The sequence below is a fragment of the Lepidochelys olivacea genome (assembly GCF_965140295.1).
Source record: "Lepidochelys olivacea isolate rLepOli2 genome assembly, chromosome: 4".
NCBI lineage: Eukaryota > Metazoa > Chordata > Testudines > Cheloniidae > Lepidochelys > Lepidochelys olivacea.
The window spans coordinates 74,569,490-74,592,643 of NC_140414.1; the positions used below are offsets into that span (position 1 = coordinate 74,569,490).

The 23,154-nt window shown below is 41.4% G+C and overlaps 1 protein-coding gene across 4 annotated transcripts in view; it reads right to left on the reverse strand.

Annotated features, from left to right (window-relative positions):
* Positions 1 to 23,154, reverse strand: part of SPOCK3 (SPARC (osteonectin), cwcv and kazal like domains proteoglycan 3) — a gene marked incomplete at its 3' end in the record, with an annotated part of 384,412 nt that overhangs the window by 86,116 nt on the left and 275,142 nt on the right. For all 4 annotated transcript variants that reach the window (XM_084626848.1, XM_084626846.1, XM_084626847.1 and 1 more), the window contains one exon: positions 7,379 to 7,493. In XM_084626848.1, coding sequence (XP_084482974.1) covers positions 7,379 to 7,493 — 115 coding nt within the window. The remainder of the gene's footprint in view (positions 1 to 7,378; positions 7,494 to 23,154) is intronic.

Here is a 23,154-nt window from a genome sequence, read left to right on the forward strand (position 1 = left end):
TAGCAATAGTAGTACACAACAGGACCCACCTTGCTGTTAATCTAACTGTATGTGTGTTCACATCAAGTTTTCCCATCTCCTGTAACCTACATAAACTAATATAATGGTGCTCCTGGAACTTATTTGCTAAAACTGTGATTAATTGAGTGACAATATTCAGCACATTACGGTGTCCCCTTGCTAGGCTTCCTACATTCATATGCTTAATGCCCCTCAACGCTTACAACAGATGAAGGCATTTTCAGTAGGACACTTTGCCTTTTGGCTTCACATTGGCAGAAGAGTACTCTTAAAAAAAATATCATGCCGGTGGTAGTAGTTGTCCAGGCTACATATGAATTCCTCCTTACATGACAAATTAATGAAGACTCCTTTTTCTCAGGAAGCCTCTTACAATACAAACTTTAATTGACCTCTTACCAACAATCTTAATGGGGAGTTATTCAAAACATTCCCAAGAGTGAACACTTCTTTCTTGGTGGCTAGTGAACATGGAAACTCTATTCATTATTCATAAGGTCATGATTGGTCCATAAGAAGAGCACAACCTATATGCACCCATCCAGAGCCCATTCAGCCAGGTAAGTCTGCCATCCCCAGCAGTTGTAAATGTAGTTAATAGGGCAAATCTCATTGACAAGAACACTCCATACCCCTTCTGTAGTCTCTCCTGACACTCAAAATCTCAGGATCTGGTGTCAATGCCAGATTCAGTATGGATCTCATTACAGCGGTGGGAATCCTATGTACATCCCATCTACATGCCCCTCCAGACTCAACAGTGGAATGAATGCAGCCACATCGGATACTAAGTTTCCTGGCTTGGATGGAAACATCTATCCATGATCAAAATATTTGGTCCAGACAGGAAAGAAAATACACCAGCCATTTACAGCTTTGCACAGTAAGACTTTTTGTACATCTAATATTAATTTATTCAGATAGTGAGGCTTCAGTCACTCATATACACAAGACAGGGATGGGAGTAGAAGCAAATGTCTGCCTTATAAGGGAGTGTCACTAGATTAAATGGGTGGAAAAGCACTTGGAGTTAACCAGAATCAGTCATCTCCACTCAGAGTGGCTCAACTTTCAGTATTTCCCCCAGAGGGAGAATAAGCTTCTCTCTACAAGATTTCACATGCCACAGCCTCTGCCTACTTCTAACCATCCTCAGAGATTTCTTCAAATGTTGTTTGTTTACAGAGTACTGAGTATGGCTATCTTGCACCTGTGTTCCTACCCTCCTGTCATTTAGAGTTCCTTTGCCTCAAGTCTAGATTTCTGCAGAGTCTCTATCACTCCAGAAGTTTACTTCATGTCAATATTATAAGCTTTTGACCAATAGTTTTGTCCTGCTATGGAAGGTGGTTATAAACAGGGATACTAAAAATCAATCTGCCACATAAAAACGCAGAATTTGCGCTTTTACAGATTATCTTTAGTTTTTCCATTTTGTGAAAAAATAAGAACATACACAAAGGTGGGGCTCTGGCTGTCAGTTTAAAAATTGTAAATATTTCAATAAAACAGTGTGTTCAACTGATACCTACATATATTGTTACAGAAACTAAAGTTCAGTGTTTCGTTGTAATGGTGGATTTTTCCTTTTTTTTTTTAAATCAGAGAATTGTTTTTTGTTTTTAACCACAGAAAACTAGGATCCCTCATTATAAATATAGAGGTATTCAGTAAAGGAAGTCCAACTAAAAAAATCTTCACAGCATGAGTCACATGAGAGGGGGACCAACCTATATTACAGACTGAGGTAAAGACACTGCAGAAATCCAATATAATTACAACCTCAAAGCTCTTTACAACTCTGTTCCTGTCCTGCCTTACTGCATTACCTCCACCCCAGTCAAAATACCAATGGCCAACATCAACTGCTCAGTTCTCCATTTAAAGGTAGCGTATGTTTACTTATCTATTGTGTGTGTACACACACACAATGTTAAATTATATATATAAAAAAGCAAATGTATTTTAGATTGCACATAATCGTTTCCCTTATCATTTAGATATTGTGTGCTTTCATAGATTGTAAGCCTCTTGAGGTAGGACTACTGTCCTATGTTTGTACAGCTAATAGGGATCCCGATCTGCATTATAGCTATAAAATAAATGTATCAGTAAATAAATAATAAGCACAAATTTGCTTTTCCCCTCTCATGCTCTGCATTTATACTGTTTGGTTATTATAATTTGCTTAGGGCCATGACAGCTGCCTTTGATATTCCTTTTTGTGAATGAATTGAAGCATTTAACAAACCCAGCCCAACACCTCCCCCGTCCTGTGCTTGGCAGCTGGTATCAGAGAGGTGTCGATCCTAGGTTCTATACTCTATCCAACTCACAAAAGGAAGATTAATCTATTTTGGTACTTTTGAAATATATTAATGCATTCATTTTATTTCCACCTTCCTTCAAACCAGATGTGATTTAGTCAAGTATGTACCCTGATAATCAAATCCAGTCAGACCATCTCCTAATTTCAGAAACTTCCTGGTACATTATTTTTTGCTTAGGAGCTGTGTCTCTGTATACTTAGATATTTGGTTTCCTTTTTTAGCTTTTATCCAGATAGCAATAATTGTCAATTTGTGGTTCAAAAATAAATGAAAAATACAGCTCACTTCACTTTAAGTCTTCAATATTCTTTTTCAGTTCTGCATATTATCAACTATCCACATATAACATTTTGTAGAAAATGACAAGGAGACCACACTTAATTGTAGCGGTTAATGTGGCATAAGGCTAGAGAGTGGGGTCACACACATATTCAGAGGTAATTCCCTATAATTAGACCTGTCACATTGATTGAACAATCACCAAAGTACAGAGACATGGTTTCTATAATCTTTAAAATATATTTTTACCTCCTTTTCAAATATGCTAAAAGAAAGAACTATAAAATGATATAGAAGGATTTGGATAGAACTTTGCAATGAAGGGATCTGCAAAGGAGAAGAGATCTGACACTCTGACTCCCAGCCCCCGCCCCTCCCATCCAAACAAACACAAAAAATCCAACAGTGAAGATCTGACAAAAAGTCAGGAGTAAGGCCCCACAGCTTCATCCGTTCAAGACTCCTGACAGCCTAACAAGTCAGCTAGGCTATCTGACAAAGTGCTCTGCCTGATTGGCTGAAGAAGCTTCCTGTACCCAGCCTTGCTTCTGCCTCAGAACCAGCCCGCCTCCTGCCTTCCCTGATTCCTGGTAATCTGGTTCTGACCCTTGGCTAAGATTCCTGGCACCAACTCTGTCGCGACCCTTAGTTCTGGCATTTGGACTCACAGCACTAGGTATGACAAGCCGTCCAACCTAGTTCCCCAACACAAGATGAGTCATAGTATTACAAGAGTGTGGGGAGGCTGGGAATTGTCCAATCATAATAGTATAGACTGGCTTAGGGTTGAGGCTAGACAAGGACCTTATAAATGCCTACATATGCTTAAAAACAAAACAAAAACTAAATAAGCTTTGTAAATAGGCAAAATCTATGCTAGCATTCCAAAATTTGGTGGAATTAAGAAAGCAAGGGGCTTGATCCTTTATCTCTGAAGTAAATGAAAGTTTTGCCATTGACCACAATAGGTGCAGATTTGGACCCAAAGTGAACATGGTGCAATGAAAGGAAATAGTCAAATTCATAAGTATAGAAGGGTATGTCTACACTAGAAATGTAAGTCAACCTATATTACGTTGACTAACTGAAGTGTTGCATATCCACACTACCCTTCTTGGGTCAGTGGTGCGTGTCCTCACCAGAAGCACTTCCACCAACCTAAGAAGGGCAATGTGGGGAGCCGAGAGCCTGGTCCCTGAGCACCCAGCTGTCCCACAGGCTCCAGGAGCCCAGAAACCTGCCTTGTCAATTTCTTGGTTCACCAAGCTGAGAACCTGACAAGGCTGCCCAGCTCCCAGTGGGGAGGTTGGGGTTGCCAGGGCTTCTTGACCTGGCTCCCAGTTGGTATGGGGTCCATTTTCTCCCAGGAGTATGGTCCAGCAGCCCAGCTTTCCAGAGGAGCAGGGAGCAGTTGGCTTCTGCTGTGAAATTTACAAGACAGTCAGCAGCTGATATAAGGGATGCAGTGTCTACAAAGACACTGCATTGCCCTAACTACACCGACATACCCCTTACGCCTCCCATGCAGGTGGAGTTATGAGGTCGGTGTAGTAGGGCACTTACATCAGCGGGGGGAGGCTGTAGTTAAGACACTGACATAATTAGGTCAACATAAGCTGTCTTATGTCAAACTAACTTTGTAATGTAGTCCAGTCTGAAGAAGTCTGGGCAACATAATTAAGTTGCAACAGACTACAGTCTCAGTGACGAGAAAAATGCACCTAACAACGGATTGTCAATGTGAGTTAACATGGTACTATTCACAGACTGGAGAGTACAAATGAATCTGTACTGGACACAGAAAAGAGAAGGGATTCAAACAGTCATATACTGCCGTTTAAGACTCATGCAGAAAAACTAGGTCAGCAGTGGGGGGGGGAGGGAAGCAAAATGGGTTAAAAGGTAGGAAGGATTTTTAAAAATATATAATGTCAAATTATTCTAGTTCTACAGAACACATTTTTATCTGAATTAAATTCTTATACACAGTTACATGAAATCTATTAAAGAGACACAGAAGGGCTTTAATACAATAGCGTTTTCATCAACTTCTCTACGATTCCACTATTAACTTGCTTAATTCCCCCTGAAGAAAATTCTGCTGTTTATATTTTAAACTCAATTTGGCTGAACAGGAACATGAATTAAATTAAGTCAAAGTAGCTAGTTGCCACAAACTGCACACTACATCACTAAATTAGCATGCAAGTTTGGTGAATTATGTAACATTAACTTTCAGATACTGTTATTAAACTTATGTTTTATTCATGCCAAAAAAGTTGCTTGGATTCATTAAACAAACAATTTGGTAGTCCAGCTATCTACAATGTGATTATATTTCTCACAGTTATATTCTTGAGGATACGTCCTATATTCTTTTGAAAATTGCAGAAGCATGACAAAACACTCCCAACCGTTTCAACATGATTCCTAGATGACACTTTCTTGATCAAAGCACAGATGAGCATTGTTAGTCAATCCCCCTCAATGTTCTCTAACACACACAGCATACTACTGCTGGAGCGTTATGCCCTTTTAACATAAATGAAATACTAGCAATGATACTCAACGTACTTTCACATTTTTCATGGCTCCTGGCCTTTGGCACTGAAAAGAAACGACACTCACATTTTTACATACTGCTGATCTGCAGCTGTAAGAAAACCTTGTACTCTGTTTGTCCTCACAATCAGGCAGGAGAGGATTACTTTAAATTCTCACTGCCTTTTCCCTCTACTCAACTGAACATAAATGATCTTTATCCCCTGACAGGGTAAGTCTTTAGGAACAGTTCATTCCGAAGAGTGCTAATTAAAAAACAGTTCCATCTTGTTGAAGCCGCTAACTCATACCTATAATTTATTTTCAGTATTTAGATAATTTTAGTATTAATAGTAGGCTGTGATTGAAAAATTCACTCATCTAGGACAAGTAGGAATTTAGATCAGATGAATGGGCTGGAAAGGAGGCAGGAAGCAGAGGGCAGGAAGTAGACGGCTGCTACTGTTACTTTATTTTAGGCATAGGTGCTGGAAATAAAAGTGATAGGGGTGCTGCTGTTTGGTTCAATAGCTCTCAGCAACCCCACTGCACAAATTTTTCTAGCAACCCTGATTGTAGGGAAGATGGGGGCCAGGGGCAGAGTTACCATATGCAGAGGTGAAAATGGCCTCCCAGGGTGAAGCCTCTCAGTTGATTCTCCACTTCATACCTACTGCTGGGCAAGCAGGAGGCAGGTAGCCAGGCAGGATCATCTCTCTTACACCCATGGGGGAGTCTCTGGTCTATACTCAGAAATAGCCCTAAATCAGCAATTGGTTACCAGTGATTGGTATCGCTGAACCATGCGGGGACTTGCACCAATTAAGCTAATTGAGTTTTACCCCTGCTTCAGTATTTTTCACCTGAGCTACCAGGGTGAGTAGATGTTGCAGAATTTTTTCAAGCCCTGATAACAGGTACCAAAGCGCAACTAAAAATTAATGTAATTAAAAAACCCTGATGCCTTATTGTAGTGCAGCAGTTTATACTAGAGACGGTATTTATATAACCCTTAGTGATTTTATTGCAGAAAAAAAGGAGTGGAATAAGTGATGTTTTAGCACAGTTTTGTAATTGGTTGTGTGTGCATGTACATGTATCCGTGTTCATTGTGGTTACATCTTAATTCATTGCTTAAAATTAACTAATCCACTCTCTTTTTTTTTTAAAATCGTAAGAAAAATGTACTTAATCAGCAGCTAATGTTTACAATGGAGGTAAGAATTCTCTACACAATTTAAAATAGCCCATGAAAGTTAATAAATTAGCTTCAGAAAGTACTGATATAATAATATACACCAAGACCATAAATGCTATTTATTTATTCTTTGTAACGTTGCCAGAGAAAAATATCTTCAGAAGACCAGTATTCATATATTCCAGCGAGGAGAAATAGCATTTATACACAAAGAGGTTCTTTAAATGCAGAGGAAAGAAAGACAAAGTCCCAGGCTCTAGCTGTGCTGCATTTGGCACACTTAGGAGGTTTGTGCACAAAGGTGAATTTAAAACCACCTTTGTACACCCTCCCAACTCTGAGGTCATCCATCTAGCAGCCACTAGAGCAAACTCCTGCTGTTATATAATTTACACCAGTTTCATACAGCCACAATGGGCTGTTCCAGCACTCAGGAATCAGTAGAATCTAGAAGGGGTTGGTCACAAATCTTTTTTTTTTTACCAACTGTGCGAGGGGCTCAGAAGCACCACAAAGCAACCAAATGCTCTGCTGACTCAAATTTCACAAAAATACCGTGCACCTGGTTCACAAAGTCATCAATGTCTTCTCATTCAGTTCTCACATACAAGCTCACCTTTTCCATGATGCCCTCTAGTTGTGAGTACGTAACAATACAATTGCTGCTACTTAAGGATAATTTTTTAAAACTAAGTTACTTCCCACCCTGGATTCTTTAGTGCATCTTTGTCTTCTTGACCTTTAGAGTGAAAGCAGTTTGGAGCAAAGACTGGTTTTTTTTTTCCTGTGTGTTTTGAGCATGTTGTGTTCAACAAAAATACAAATATCAACAATGGTTTTACACTACAGTTAGCATGGAAAAATATTGTCTCCTACTCTAGCTGTTATTTCAAAACCCACTCTAAGAAAAAAAAACCCTCATTTTTCTTTAGAATAGTCACCATTTAGTGATCACTGTATTCTTCCATGAATTAAATCATATTCCTCTCTAAAAATTGCCTTTACTTACCTCTCTGACCATTTCTGCCTATAATCGTAGGGTTATCTGAAGAGCACAGGCAACGTCCTTCACACTTCACAGAAATCTGTTTTCCTGAGACGCATGCTTGATATTCTAGTTTGCACTGTAATAAGAGAATGATGAAAATTAATGTAAACATATTTTATAATATAAATTCCAGTTCATTGAATATTTTGAAGGAGCTTTTGTTAGTCATTCATCACTTCTTGTTCTTTGTGGTTATAAATGCAAGAAAAATAACTGTACAGTATATAGGTTTCAGAGTAACAGCCATGTTAGTCTCTATTCGCAAAAAGAAAAGGAGTACTTGTGGCACCTTAGAGACTAACCAATTTATTTGAGCATAAGCTTTCGTGAGCTACAGCTGAATGCATCCGATGAAGTGAGCTCTAGCTCACGAAAGCGTATGCTCAAATAAATGTGTTAGTCTCTAAGGTGCCACAAGTCCTCCTTTTCTTTGTACAGTATATATTGTCTTTGCACTTTACAGTTTGAATAAAAGATGGAACCAAGCTGTAATGTTCTGTCCTCTAATTTCAGGTGGCAGTTGTTTTAAGCTCTCTACTAATAATGCATTTGTTTAATTACATAGATTCAGTGATATGTACATACTCCACCTTCATGTACAACACTGACGCTGTGAAGACACTAAATATGGCCAGGCTGTGAATCACTGAAATATAGCTACACAGGAAAGTAAAGGGAAATAAGCCCCTTCCTCTTTTGTGCAGCCATATTAGGGCTCCCTAAATCATAGTTCCAGGCAAGGAAGACTAGATTAAGAGTGCCACTGATACTGTAAAAATGGTGCCCGTGCAGATTTTCTGTTATTTGTCTTACATCCTGCAACATCCAGTCACAGGTATGACAATTCCCTACGTTATGTCAAGGTTCTGAAGATACAGTAAACTATTGATATCAAATCAGTAGATTCATTTAAAGTTCTGTAATGATAGTAGTCTTTTCTTCTGTTCTGCTTCATGGCATAGAGAATAATACATGTAGGTTCTCAGACTATATTGATTCTACCTGTTCTGTATATGTTAACGATCAATAAGATAGCAAGGACAGAAACAGGAATCTATTTATAGTGTTTAACAATTCATACCTTTCTATTATTAAAACAATAACCTACTCAAAATAAAGCCAGTATGTCATAGACAATACAATTTAATGTATTCCACATAGAGCCCAATTGAAACTGTCACTATCTTCTATGATATAAAACTAAGTTGAAGGCTGCTTAGTTCTGATTTGTACACAATGTGTGTAAAACATGCACAGGGATTATGGACAATACTTAACAATACTAAAACAAAAACCAGAAATATAATTTCAAAAAATGAAAGTAACATGGACAATACATACAGGTGGATAAAAATAAAATTATGATCATTATTGTTCTAATCAAAAAGTTAAACTCTTCTATATAGCTAGAAAAAAATAGGGCCACATTGATCCCATGAACCTCTTCAAACAAAGGTTCGTTCTTGATTTTGGCCTGTAGGATGGTTTGATATTAGGAACAAATCTGTAGTCACCTAGTAAGGAGCTTTTGTGGGATGAAAGGAGGAAGAAAAAAAAAAGATGATAGGGAGTATCATCCAGTAGATGATGGAAGCTCTCCAGTAGAAGGATGGAAGACTTCCCTCTGCTCAGTCAGGTGAAGGAGATACAACCCCAACGTTTTTTATTTCAGAGGACAGGTTCAAATGGCAAAGAAAAACATAAGAGGAATTTTCTGAAGCATCATCCAAAGTCAGAGAAAGTCACCAGATGTCTATTCTCATACTCCCTGATTCATCTTCTATTTGTTTTAGTTTCATCTGAACCACACTACATAACCCCAGTGGCTAGGTTCTCTAGCAATCTCTATAGTGACTGCTGACACTGCTTAGAAAGGGCTTTGACTTTCTCTTGCTAACTTCCTTTAAGGTAAGGGGCAGGAAGATGGCAACTTGGGGGAGCACAGATATTTGTTTGAATGTGGGCTTGTGGGAACAGCAGCAGCTTAGGTTGTAAACTTGGTCTGTTATTTCCAGACCAAGTTTACCCTCATCTCAGGTTGATTTTAGAATCTATAAGCATGGGAATAGTCACATTTGTTCTACAATTATTACAATGTACGTATGTTATTTTGATATGAGTTCTGTATTTATCATTCTTGTTACAATGTTAAAAACACTATAAACAAAAAAGCATATGTTTTTCTAACATTCTGCCAAGTTCTACTCCAGAGGCAAGCTGCTTTTAACCTAAGGTAAATTTATCCCTGTTCTCTCTCTCTCTTCAAAAGCAGGGATCCAGAGGAGAACACTGAGAAGAGAACCCCAGACAGTGGCCACTACTAATCCAGTGGATGCAGCCCAGAGGAACTCCGCCCAGAGATATGACTTCAGCAGGGATCTGAAGTAGGCAATCACAGAGCACCCTGTCCAGCTTCGTCTCTTAGTTTGGTGGATGGCCACCTTGGCCAGTGCCAGAAGGTCTCACAACTTCATGAGGCCACAGATAGGGTGTACATAAATCAGGAGGTGCAGGGAAAAGTGCAGACAGAACTGGAGGAGGTTTTAAAGGACCTGTAAGAGGGGCTGCAACCTGGTGCACTCAATATAAATGTGTGCCAGGGTCCCTCTCTTGCCACAAACGTGTTGAGGCTGCTCCAGGTACATGCCTGTGCTCACAGCTCCATGAAGGAACTGCCAGCTAATATCCCCAGTAGTCCACAGGACCCCAGTGGAATATAGACTAGCCTAGGCCCAAGATTCAGACTTGTCTGTACAAAGTGCAAGCTGGTCTCTATATTGGAAGAGAAGATTGAAGGTCTGGAGCAACAGATAACGACCCTGCGTTGCATACGAGAAACTGAGGATTTTCTGGACAAAAGTCAGGATATGCTTCTACGGGCACAAAGCTCTAAAGATTTAGAGCTGGTTGCACAGTGGAGCCAAGAGGCCAGTGAAGAAGCTTGGCAACATGTGACCTCCAGAAGAAGAAGGGGGAATGTCCGGGTTCCAGCAACGCGGACACAGGTAACTAACTGCTTTCATGTTCTCTCCACAGGTACCTTTGCGGAGAGTGGACCAGATGATATGTCTGGGGGGAGAAAGCAGAAGGAGACTCCGCTGGTTGGAAGGCATGAGATGCACTGTCCTGAGATGGGGGTTCCACGACCACCACTCCCAAGACAAGGAGGTGGGTGGTGGTGGTCGGGGACTCTCTCCTCCAGGGGACTGAGTCATCTATCTGCCGCCCTGACCGGGAAAACCGAGAAGTCTGCTGCTTGCCAGGGGCTAAGATTCGTGATGTGACGGAGAAACTGCCGAGACTCATCAAGCCCTCAGATCACTACCCCTTCCTGCTTCTCCACTTGGGCACCAATGATACTGCCAAGAATGACCTTGAGCGGATCACTGCGGACTACGTGGCTCTGGGAAGAAGGATAAAGGAGTTTGAGGCGCAAGTGGTGCTCTCGTCCATCCTCCCTGTGGATGGAAAAGGCTGGGGCAGGGACCGTCGAATCATGGAAGTCAACGATTGGCTACACAGGTGGTGTCGGAGAGAAGGCTTTGGATTCTTTGACCATGGGATGGTGTTCCATGAAGGAGGAGTGCTGGGCAGAGACGGGCTCCATCTTACGAAGAGAGGGAAGAGCATCTTTGCGAGCAGGCTAGCTAACCTAGTGAGGGGGGCTTTAAACTAGGTTCACCGGTGGAAGGAGACCAAAGCCCTGAGGTAAGTAGGAAAGCGGGATACCGGAAGGAAGCACAGGCAGGAACGTCTGTGAGGGGAGGGCTCCTGCCTCATACTGAGAATGAGGGGCGATCAGCAGGTTATCTCAAGTGCTTATATACGAATGCACAAAGCCTTGGAAACAAGCAGGGAGAACTAGAGGTTCTGGTGATGTCAAAGAATTATGACGTGATTGGAAGAACAGAGACTTGGTGGGATAACTCACATGACTCGAGTACTGTCATGGATGGTTATAAACTGTTCAGGAAGGACAGGCAGGGCAGAAAAGGTGGGGGAGTAGCACTGTACGTAAGGGAGCAGTATGACTGCTCAGAGCTCCGGTATGAAACTGCAGAAAAACCTGAGTGTGTCTGGATTAAGTTTAGAAGTGTGAGCAACAAGAGTGATGTAGTGTGGGAGTCTGCTATAGACCACCGGACCAGGGGGATGAGGTGGATGAGGCTTTCTTCCGGCAACTCGCAGAAGCTACTAGATCGCACACCCTGGTTCTCATGGGAGACTTTAATTTTCCTGATATCTGCTGGGAGAGCAATACAGCGGTGCATAGACAATCCAGGAAGTTTTTGGAAAGCGTAGGGGACAATTTCCTGGTGCAAGTGCTAGATGAGCCAACTGGGGGAGAGCTTTTCTTGACCTGCTGCTCACAAACAGGGAAGAATTAGTGGGGGAAGCAAAAGTGGATGGGAATCTGGGAGGCAGTGACCATGAGTTGGTTGAGTTCAGGATCCTGACACAGGGAAGAAAGGTAAGCAGCAGGATACGGACCCTGGACTTCAGGAAAACAGACTTCGACTCCCGCAGGGAACGGATGTGTAGGATCCCCTGGGGGACTAACATGAAGGGGAAAGGAGTCCAGGAGAGCTGGCTGTATTTCAAGGAATCCCTGTTGAGGTTACAGGGACAAACCATCCCGATGAGTTGAAAGAATAGTAAATATGGCAGGCGACCAGCTTGGCTTAACAGTGAAATCCAAGCGGATCTTAAACATAAAAAAGAAGCTTACAAGAAGTGGAAGGTTGGACACATGACTAGGGAAGAGTATAAAAATATTGCTCGGGCATGTAGGAACGAAATCAGGAGGGCCAAATCGTACCTGGAGCTGCAACTAGCAAGAGATGTCAAGAGTAACAAGAAGGGTTTCTTCAGGTATGTTGGCAACAAGAAGAAAGCCAAAGAAAGTGTGGGCCCCTTACTGAATGAGGGAGGCAACCTAGTGACAGAGGATGTGGAAAAAGCTAATGTGCTCAATGCTTTTTTTGACTCTGTCTTCACTAACAAGGACAGCTCCCAGACTGCTGTGCTGGGCATCACAACATGGGGAGTAGATGGCCAGCCCTCTGTGGAGAAAGAGGTGGTTAGGGACTATTTAGAAACAAGAGGAAACAGGCTACCTTGCATAATGACTTAGCCACTCCAAGTCTCTATTTAAGCCTAAATTAATAGTATCCAATTTGCAAATGAATTCCAATTCAGCAGTTTCTCGCTGGAGTCTGGATTTGAAGTTTTTTTGTTTTAAGATAGCGACCTTCATGTCTGTGATTGCGTGACCAGAGAGATTGAAGTGTTCTCCGACTGGTTTATGAATGTTATAATTCTTGACATCTGATTTGTGTCCATTTATTCTTTTACGTAGAGACTGTCCAGTTTGACCAATGTACACGGCAGAGGGGCATTGCTGGCACATGATGGCATATATCACATTGGTGGATGTGCAGGTGAACGAGCCTCTGATAGTGTGGCTGATGGGATTAGGCCCTATGATGCTGTCCCCTGAAAAGATATGTGGACACAATTGGCAACGGGCTTTGTTGCAAGGATAGGTTCCTGGGTTAGTGGTTTTGGTGTGTGGTTGCTGGTGAGTATTTGCTTCAGGTTGCGGGGCTGTCTGTAGGCAAGGACTGGCCTGTCTCCCAAGATTTGTGAGAGTGTTGGGTCATCCTTTAGGATAGGTTGTAGATCCTTAATAATGCGTTGGAGGGCTCTTAAACTTGAAGAGTCGTCAGTTTGGATGAGCTATTACCAGCAGGAGAGTGAGTTTGTGTGTGTATGGGGGTGGGGGGAATGTGAGAGAACCTGGATTTGTGCAGGAAATTGCCCAACTTGATTGTCATGCACATTGTGTAAAGAGTTGTCACTTTGGATGGGCTATTACCAGCAGGAGAGTGAATTTGTGTCGGGGGGTGGAGGGTGAGAAAACCTGGATTTGTGCTGGAAATGGCCCACCTGATGATCACTTTAGATAAGCTATTACCAGCAGGACAGTGGGGTGGAAGGAGGTATTGGTTCATATTCTCTGTGTATATATAAAGTCTGCTGCAGTTTCCACGATATGCATCTGATGAAGTGAGCTGTAGCTCACGAAAGCTTATGCTCTAATAAATTGGTTAGTCTCTAAGGTGCCACAAGTACTCCTTTTCTTTTTGCAAATACAGACTAACACGGCTGTTACTCTGAAACCTAATCATTTTTGTTGCCCTTCGCTGGACTCTTTCCAATTTATCCACATCCTTCTTGTAGTGTGGGGCCCAAAACTGGACACAGTACTCCAGATGAGTCCTCACCAATGTCTAATAGAGGGGAACGATCACGTCCCTCGATCTGCTCGCCATGCCCCTACTTATACATCCCAAAATGCCATTGGCCTTCTTGGCAACAAGGGCACACTGCTGACTCATATCCAGCTTCTCGTCCACTGTCACCCCTAGGTCCTTTTCCGCAGAACTGCTGCCTAGCCATTCGGTCCCTAGTCTGTAGCTGTGCATTGGGTTCTTCCGTCCTAAGTGCAGGACCCTGCACTTATCCTTATTGAACCTCATCAGATTTCTTTTGGCCCAATCCTCCAATTTGTCTAGGTCCCTCTGTATCCTATCCCTGCCCTCCAGCGTATCTACCACTCCTCCCAGTTTAGTATCATCCGCAAATTTGCTGAGTGTGCAATCCACACCATCCTCTAGATCATTTATGAAGATATTGAACAAAACCGGCCCCAGGACTGACCCCTGGGGCACTCCACTTGACACCGGCTGCCAACTAGACATGGAGCCATTGATCACTACCCGTTGAGCCCGACAATCTAGTCAACTTTCTACCCACCTTATAGTGCATTCATTCAGCCCATACTTCTTTAACTCGCTGACAAGAATACTGTGGGAAACCATGTCAAAAGCTTTGTTAAAGTCAAGAAACAATACATCCACTGCTTTCCCTTCATCCGCAGAACCAGTAATCTCATCATAGAAGGCGATTAGATTAGTCAGGCATGACCTTCCCTTGGTGAATCCATGCTGACTGTTCCTGATCACTTTCCTCTCATATAAGTGCTTCAGGATTGATTCCTTGAGGACCTGCTCCATGATTTTTCCAGGGACTGAGGTGAGGCTGACTGGCCTGTAGTTCCCAGGATCCTCCTCCTTCCCTTTTTGTAAAGATTGGCACTACATTAGCTTTTTTCCAGTCATCTGGGACTTCCCCCGTTCGCCATGGTTCATGGTTCATATTCTCTGTGTATATATAAAGTCTGCTGCAGTTTCCACGATATGCATCTGATGAAGTGAGCTGTAGCTCACGAAAGCTTATGCTCTAATAAATTGGTTAGTCTCTAAGGTGCCACAAGTACTCCTTTTCTTTTTGCAAAAATGATTAGGGGTCTGGAACACATGACTTATGAGGAGAGGCTGAAGGAACTGGGATTGTTTAGTCGGCAGAAGAGAAGAATGAGGGGGGATTTGATAGCTGCTTTCAACTACCTGAGAGGTGGTTCCAGAGAGGATGGTTCTAGACTATTCCCAGTGGTAAAAGAGGACAGGACAAGGAGTAATGGTCTCAAGTTGCAGTGGGGGAGGTTTAGGTTGGATATTAGGAAAAAGTTTTCTCACTAGGAGGGTGGTGAAACACTGGAATGCGTTACCTAGGGAAGTGGTAGAATCTCCTTCCTTAGAAGTTTTTAAGGTCAGGCTTGACAAAGCCCTGGCTGGGATGATTTAATTGGGGATTGGTCCTGCTTTGAGCAGGGGGTTGGACTAGATGACCTCCTGAGGTCCCTTCCAACCCTGATATTCTATGATTCTATGATTCCCCACCCTCCTTGGGGGGTAAGAGGTCCTGCCACTTAGTGTCGGGGCAGGATATGAGGGTTTGGAATGATAGTAGTGAATGAGGCAGGAGATTACAAGAAGAGAAAGCATGGTCTCATGATGAGTAAGGCAGCTGAATAATTCCCTGGATAATTGGATTCTATTCCTGCCACAGAGTTCCTAAGTGATGCTGGGCAAGTAATGCCAAACTTTTCATAGGGGGTTACTAATTGTGTGTTCTCCATTTTTTGGTGCCCGCCTTAAGACCTTCCAGTCTGATTTGCAGAAATTCTGAGCTGTCATAACTGTGACTGAAGTCAATGGGAGCTGTGATGTGAACTTTTAGATTCATCATGTAGACCTACGTCACTTCATCTCACTAAACACCTGATTGCAGTAGTAGGTTGTCATCCCCTATCTGGTTCAGCACTTGACAGGGATGAGACATACTTTTGTTTGTGGATTTCACAGCTATTTGCTGACAGCAGAGGAATGAAATCTCAGGGTCCATCTAGTTTTGGGAGGGGAATGTGCTGTAGTCGGCACAGGCTCTTCTACCCATTCCCTCACCTACTTGACTGCTTCTTCCCCATCCCTTCCAACCTGTCCCTTCCACTCCCTGGCATGTCATCCCAGTCCCATACTCCTCTTCTAGCCAGTCCTAGTTACCACTCCTCAGGCCTCTCATTGCAGTTCCAGTCTTCTTGCCTAGCCAATCCTAGTCTCCCCCTCCCCCGCCCAGACTATGTTCCAGTCCCAATCTCTGCCCCACAATTCCTGATCCCATTCACCTTGCATAGCCATTCCTACTCTCCTACCCCTCCCAGCTCTTCATCCAATTGCTCTATCTCCTCCCACTGACCTCACTCCCACCCTCCATTCTGCAACCCCACTGCCTCCCAGTCTTCCTCTCCAGGCTTTTCATCCAAACTCAGTGTCCTCCCCACTTCCTCCATGGCTCCTTATCCTAGCATCTTTTCCCCTTTCCACATTTATCTACCTGGATCCCAATCCCATTCTCCATATCTACCAAGTAGCCTTTCCCCACAGCCTGCAGTCTCAGCCCGCCCCAGGCTCCTTGTTCCATTCAGCTCTCCTCATCAGCTCTGGCTCTGATCTCCTCTGCATTTGAATCAGGCAGCTTCCTCCTCCATTCTACCCCAAGTAGGGTGTGTGTGCCACTGAGAACACCGGAAATGCAGGCACTCTGCACTCAAGTGCCAGTGCCTGGACCTGGCATGATCCCCAGAGAACCAGAATGGCAATTGTAGGTAAAGTCCTGCTCAGCCCAGGACTGGAGCATGATCAGTGTGTACAGAATCTTTGGAGATTTTTAGCTTTAAGGGTCTAGCAAGTCTCTAATCAGTATATGCAAACTGCAGTTTTTTCAAAAGCTTATTTCTTGGCCAGTTTTGAGTAGATTACATGGCAAAAGGCAAATCACTGATGCAAAGGCCCCATTCCCAGTCAAGTTTCAAGTCCCTGCTCCAAACGACAGGGGCATTAGAGAATTTCAAAGAAAAGTTCACCTGAATTTAACACAGGAAAAACATATATATTTTCCCTAGCCTTATTCTCAGAAATTGCTAGATGATTTTGGCTGAAATTTTCCAAAACAATTCTGCCTGAGTCAAACCCTGCAATGGAAAATTTCAGTCTGAATGGTTAAAGGTTAGCAAACTAATGAGCAACTGAAAACAAGGTCTCTAAATGGGAAGCATCAAGTAACCTCAATAATGAATGGTGCTATCAGCCCAACCTATAAGGTAAGATTTGTAAAGTGCTCTGATATTCTTTGCAAAGAAAGTTAGACTCAATTACAGACAAAAACACAAAGTTATTTAAGTTGCAAAGTCAAGCACTCAAAAGATAAGAAATGCCAGAATTAAAGTTGCCCACACAATGTTAATTCTGTCCCTGTGTGTATATGCATTATGATGCAGTCTGATTACAGTATCATATACTATTTTTTCTACACAACTGCTTCCTCATTTAGTGCACAGTATGGACTGTGAATCTGATGTGAATTGAAATCTTATTGAAATTTCACTGAGGCAAACAGGAACTCTTTCTAGAACATTAATATTAGTACATTACTGAGATACTTTTTAGACAACTCATAACTAGTAATTACACAACTGAAAAATTTTTTCATGTTTGAAAGGTAGCCGTCATCTTTAATTGTAACTTATCTAGGTAATGAAACTTCTTTACAGGCCAGTAATTTATTATGTGGGAATTTATTTTAAAATTAAACAGCACACTCTTAATAAGAAAATGCACTCGTGAGTAATTCAATTCAGCTGATACTTACTAGTGCATATGTTTCAAGTGTTAAATTGGATTACATATGTCTGTATTGCAGAATTATTTGTCAAAGTGAATAATCTTTAGTCAGAATTACTGACCACTCATGTAGATTATGAATCTAATGCTTGCCAGTGACAAAACAGGGGCAGAGGGAAGGGTACTCGTCCCCAGCTCCATGTCTATTCTCAGGCCCTGCTCCTCAGTTCTAACCACGCGTTCTGGTATCTGGAGCAGGGGAATGAGTGATACAGAGTGTCTGGATCACGGGAGTGGGAGACCCCCTAAGTCTCTGTCCCTCCAATATGCCTTAATTTACACACACACACACACACTCTCTCTCTCTCTTTTTCCATAGTGCTTTGCACTACCACCACCTCCAGCCCCCACTAATTAAAATGTAAGCAATTAAACAAAGGGGCTGTGAGCGTACAGGGGCTTGGAACATCCCCTCCAACCCCACACAACTGCTTTCCTCTAAGAAAAAAAACTCACACTTATCCCTCTCATGCTTCCTTCCTCCAGGTTCCTGTGACCCTCAAATGTTGCAGGAAAAGTTCTTCTGTGTAAGACCTTACCCATGACCCCATGCTTGCAAAGATCTCCATGTCATTTACATCTTCACAACTTTGCTCATCCTTCCTATTCCCCGTCGCACAGCTTCATTCACTCACACTGCCTACTTCCCCATGCTGCTCCATACCACACTCCGCTCTCGCCTCCTATAACCTCCTGCTCCTCAGCTCTTCACTTCTGCTTCTGTCACCTCTTCCACAGGGCTCTCCTCAGGAGAACATACTCATGGGGTCTTCTGGGGGTAGAGGCAATAAATAGTCCTTTCTACGATCCCTTTCCTTTCTCTTCACTGGGTGACCAGATGAATTTTCCACCACAGAAAGTGTAAGCCCATTAGAGGGTAGGGAGATCTTGTCCTGTGAATCTCAATCCAATAGGGCTTTGAATTTCAAAAAAAAAAAAAAAGTATCCAAGCCCTCTGGGAACCAGGAAGATCTTTGTCCTGATGAACACTGCAGATCATGGGATTTCCTCAGGACAGGAAAATTCTGTTGAAGAGGGGTTAGGGCTTCCCAGAATTCCTCTCGAAACACCAGTGCTGTCCCCCTCCCAACCCCATGACTCCTCTTCTCTCAACTTTCTGCTCTCAGCTCTCCCCATAACCCGTAAGCTCCCCTCACAGACACTGTGTTCAAGACTACCCATTTATTTTGGCATATACATGTAATTTTGAAGATTTGGATGTGGGAAGCTGCATGCTGGAAGTGAAAGAGTTGTGGAGTTGAATATGTTTGGATGTTTTGAGTATATGTTTTGTGAAACGACATCATTCTGAATATCGTGTTGTATAAACTGGTGATTTCCTGTATCTTCAGCATTTATGTTGAAAGCAAACTCACTTTTGCAGCCTTAACTTTAAGTAACGTTTTTAGTACAATTTAGAAATAATTATGTCCATATATAATTCTTATAAGAGCCTTGAGAAAAGCAGAAATATATTTAATATAAAGTTTTGAACTAAAAACCTCACTTAATCAACTGGAAAGAATCCCAATGATATCATAGCATCAGCAGTTCTTGGGCATTATTTCCAGTTGACTACGTTTTTAGCTCAAAACCTCATATTAAATATGTTTGTGCTTTTCTGAAGGCTCTTATAAGAATTACAGACATTTTTGTAGGTAACAAATTTGATTAGTAGTTAGTGCAAAATGCTGACAAACATGTTTTTAGGCTTTAGAGCACAAGAATTAAAACTATAAAATTATGTATTAAAACTGAACATCCTCCAAAAGTCTACAGTATTTTAGTTTATGATCAGCATCAGTTGATGATCTTTTTATTTTACACTAACCACTAATCCAGTGTTCTACCTACTCATTCAATAAGAGTATAGGTTAAAGCTATTTCAGCAGATTAGCACTACTGTAAAAACAAAACAAAAAAACACTTGGGGGAATACAGGTAATGTTTTGACCCAGAAACAAAAGGACATGTGCTTTTGAACCAGGACCTTTAGAAATCAAAAGCCTATTGTGCTTGAAAGAGAACTGATGATACATTGCTTATAAAGCTATGAACCAGAGAAAGCAATTTACAAGGCACACTGAAAATCTGTATAAACAATTCTCTTCCGGTTCTCAGGAAACTCATTCTCCTGTATAGCTCTTGGTCTTGCCAACTTTCTTCAGCACAGTGTAGTGCAGTGATTTTAAAAAGGGACTATAAATCAGGTCACCTAGTTTCTAATACTATTTATTGTATCACCTTGAGGAAGTCACTTACCTTTGAAAATCTCACCTAAAACTGTTATTTAGGCACTTAACGATATAGGTAGGTGCCCAGTGGGATTTTCCAAAGTGTCACCGGTTATAAGGAAGAGGTCTTTTTTATATTGTGTTCAGCATGTTTGACTTTTTAAAATAATTTTCACTAGAAACACTTAATAAGCAAGTTGTTTTAACTTTAGAGTAGCAATAAAGGAATGATAAAGGAAAAATAACTCAGTAAATATTTCCGTGTTATGCTTCCTCTCCCCCAAGTACAGCTGCATTAATACAGTTATCCTGTAACTATCTAAAATATATCCATAAGGTTGGTGCGCTTGGGGTATGTGTGATTATGTATTTTGCTCTATATTACACACAAGGAACTATGTTAAAGAAAATTATTAAGGTTGCAAAGTCAAGCACTCAAAAGTTAGAAAATGTCAGCCCCTGGCTCCCAATCCCAGTTTTCCTGACATCCCAACTCCAAGTCCCTGTTTCTCTCCCCCCTCTTCAACAGCCTCCACTCCCTTATTCCACTCCCTGACTTCTTGTCCCAATCGCCTCTCCCCACACCCAAGCAGATCGGGCTGTTCTCCCCTCTGCATTGAAACCACTGAGAGTACAAAAGGGTCTCTGCTCTAAGTCTCAGGCCCCAGGCTCAGACCCAGCATGTCCCACAGCAGCTCCAAGCTACAATTGAAGGTCAAGTCTTACTCAGTCCCAAAGCTGAAGAATGCTCAGTCACACATAATCTTTGAGGGAATTTAGCTGCTACAAATCTGTCTGTGCACAGAGCATGGGCAAATTGGGATTTTCTAAATACTTATAAATTGTCCAAATTTGGGCAGAATTTCAAAGGGACTGCAAAAGGCATATCCCAGACATAAAGGCCATCCGACTGCCAAATTTCAAGGCCCTACTTCAAAGCATAGGGTCGCTAGAACTTTCCAAAGAAAAGGTCATTAAGAAGTTTTTAACATGGGCAAAAACAAGGTAATTTTCCCTACTCTCATTCTCGGAAATGGATGGACTGTTTTGGCTGAAAATTTCCAAAAAAATCAGTCAAGGCAGATGGCATGTACAATTTCAGTATAAACAAGTGAAATTACAAGCAACTGAGAACTGGGTCTTATAGTGGGAAGCATCAGGCACCCTGGATAATAAGTGGTGCTTCTAACTGCCCTCTTTCTCCCCTCTTTCAACCCCACGCCCAATAACAAAGAGAGAGAGAGAGACAGACAGACACAGACACACAGAAGTATGTGTGAATTTGGCTTCTCAAAACATTGAACTTTTGTTAAAGATTCTACTCAGGGCCTATTAAAATGTTTTATAATTCCACTTTTTGGTGTAATATACTTTCTCATACTACACTCACTGATTGCATTACTAATTAATCAAGTTCAATTTACCTAATTATCCCAAAGTTGAAATATTTATAAATTTATAAGTGAACTAAAATATCACATAAAGGGCATGCTCATTAGTCTTTAATTACAGAAAAGTAATGCAAATACCATATACAGACAGGCCTAGTTAATCCATGCTTGGTTATCCCAGTGTCTAAGTGTCAAAAACATTTAAACTTTACTGTATGGTAATCAGAAATGGTAGCTCACAAACTGATTCATATTCAGGTCAAACACCGGTCAATGCATGATCTGTCAACATGAAAAATGTTTGTAGGTTCAAAACTTAGGAATTCACCTAGATACAGAAAGTGACATATCAGATAAAGGGTCTCTGCTATTTCTCCTTTGTTCTTTTGCAATTCTAAAAATCTATGACAAAGTTTACTTTAACTTAATATACTAGATATTTAGCTTATTTATATGTGGTCCTAGATACATAGGATTCCCTCAGTTCTGTTGGAAGGAAGTGTTTTACAGAATGCTGTGTTTATTTGTTTTCATCTTGCTGGGCATGAAATCCCTTCCAGGGGGAACAGGTGAAATTTTAATACTCCAAGGCATGTTCTTCTCTACATGGGTTATGAATAACGCCTCTTGAAGTCAAGGGGAGATATTCATATTCATTGGAGACAGAACTGATCCCCAGGACTGGGTCTGAACTGTCCCAATAATTGTTTCTGGCATTTCACAACTTAAATATGTCAAATATTTTTTCTCCAAATTTCAGACTAAACAAAACAAACACTTTCACTCACCCAAGGATCTGTCTCAACTTCTCTTACATTGTTTCAAATCCTTGTGGGCTCTTACAATTCTTATTTTGTATATATTATCTTATGTTATTTCTGAACCCTCTCATTACATTTTTATAGACTTACTTACTCTGCTTTCAGAGCAATTCTGACATACTTCTTTCTCACCCAAGGGAGAAAGGGGGTATCAACGTATTATAATTAGGGAATGACCAGTGTCACTGTGGCCCCAGAACTAATGCACGACAGAGTGCACTTAAAGAGCAAGTTGATACAAATTAGCCTGTGTTAACTTTATACTATTTACTGGGGAAAGTTTGTTTGTGAAACAAAAACAGGCTAGGGGCTAGCTTCCCATAAAGAAAGGAGATAGGAGCAGACTAGCTGAAAAGCCCCTGAACATAAGCTAACAGGCCAGGTAGCGGTGCTTAGAAAATAGTGGAATTGAAAGGCTCTTCTCTCTGCCAGAAATCAGCTGAAGTTAGGAGGAATCCTTCCTACAGAAAATGACTAAATGTATTACAGGAATCCTGGACCTGTTAGAGGGAAGGGGACCTGTGAGAAAAGAGATCACAACCATAGTCCTCTTTCAGCTTTGAGCCTCAGAGTTCCACCTAAATGTCTACACTGTAATTTTACAGGACAGCTGCAGGGTTGATTGCAGTGTAGACATATCCTGTGACATCATGACTAGTTCACAGGAAGAGCAGAGTTTTAAATTAGTGATAGGGTGTTTGATGTTGACTCTTGAAACTTTACAGTCTCTCAAGTCGTCACTAAGTGCTTGTGAACAATGCATAAGAATATTTTGCTTAGAAGTTGAACGCTTTGATCTGTTTGATCTCTAAACTAATTGCAAGTTCTAATACATTTTAATTTGAATAGTTATATTTTCTCTAGTCATTTTTTACCTCATTTGCAGTTCTGTAGCTTTTCAGATGCTTAATATTCCATTAATTGTCACAGAAAAACAAAAACAAGATAGCTAAATAATGTTAAATGTGTCTTCTTTTATGCTTGCTATACAAACACATTGTTTTAAGACCTCTCCTGAAGGGAAAAAAGGAATTACTGGAGAAATTAAAGATTAATCAAAAAGTGCAGCAAATGAAAACCCACAGAAATTATAGCTCTCCATAAAGCTGTGAAACATAACAGAGACAGTCGGAGTAACAGAACTTA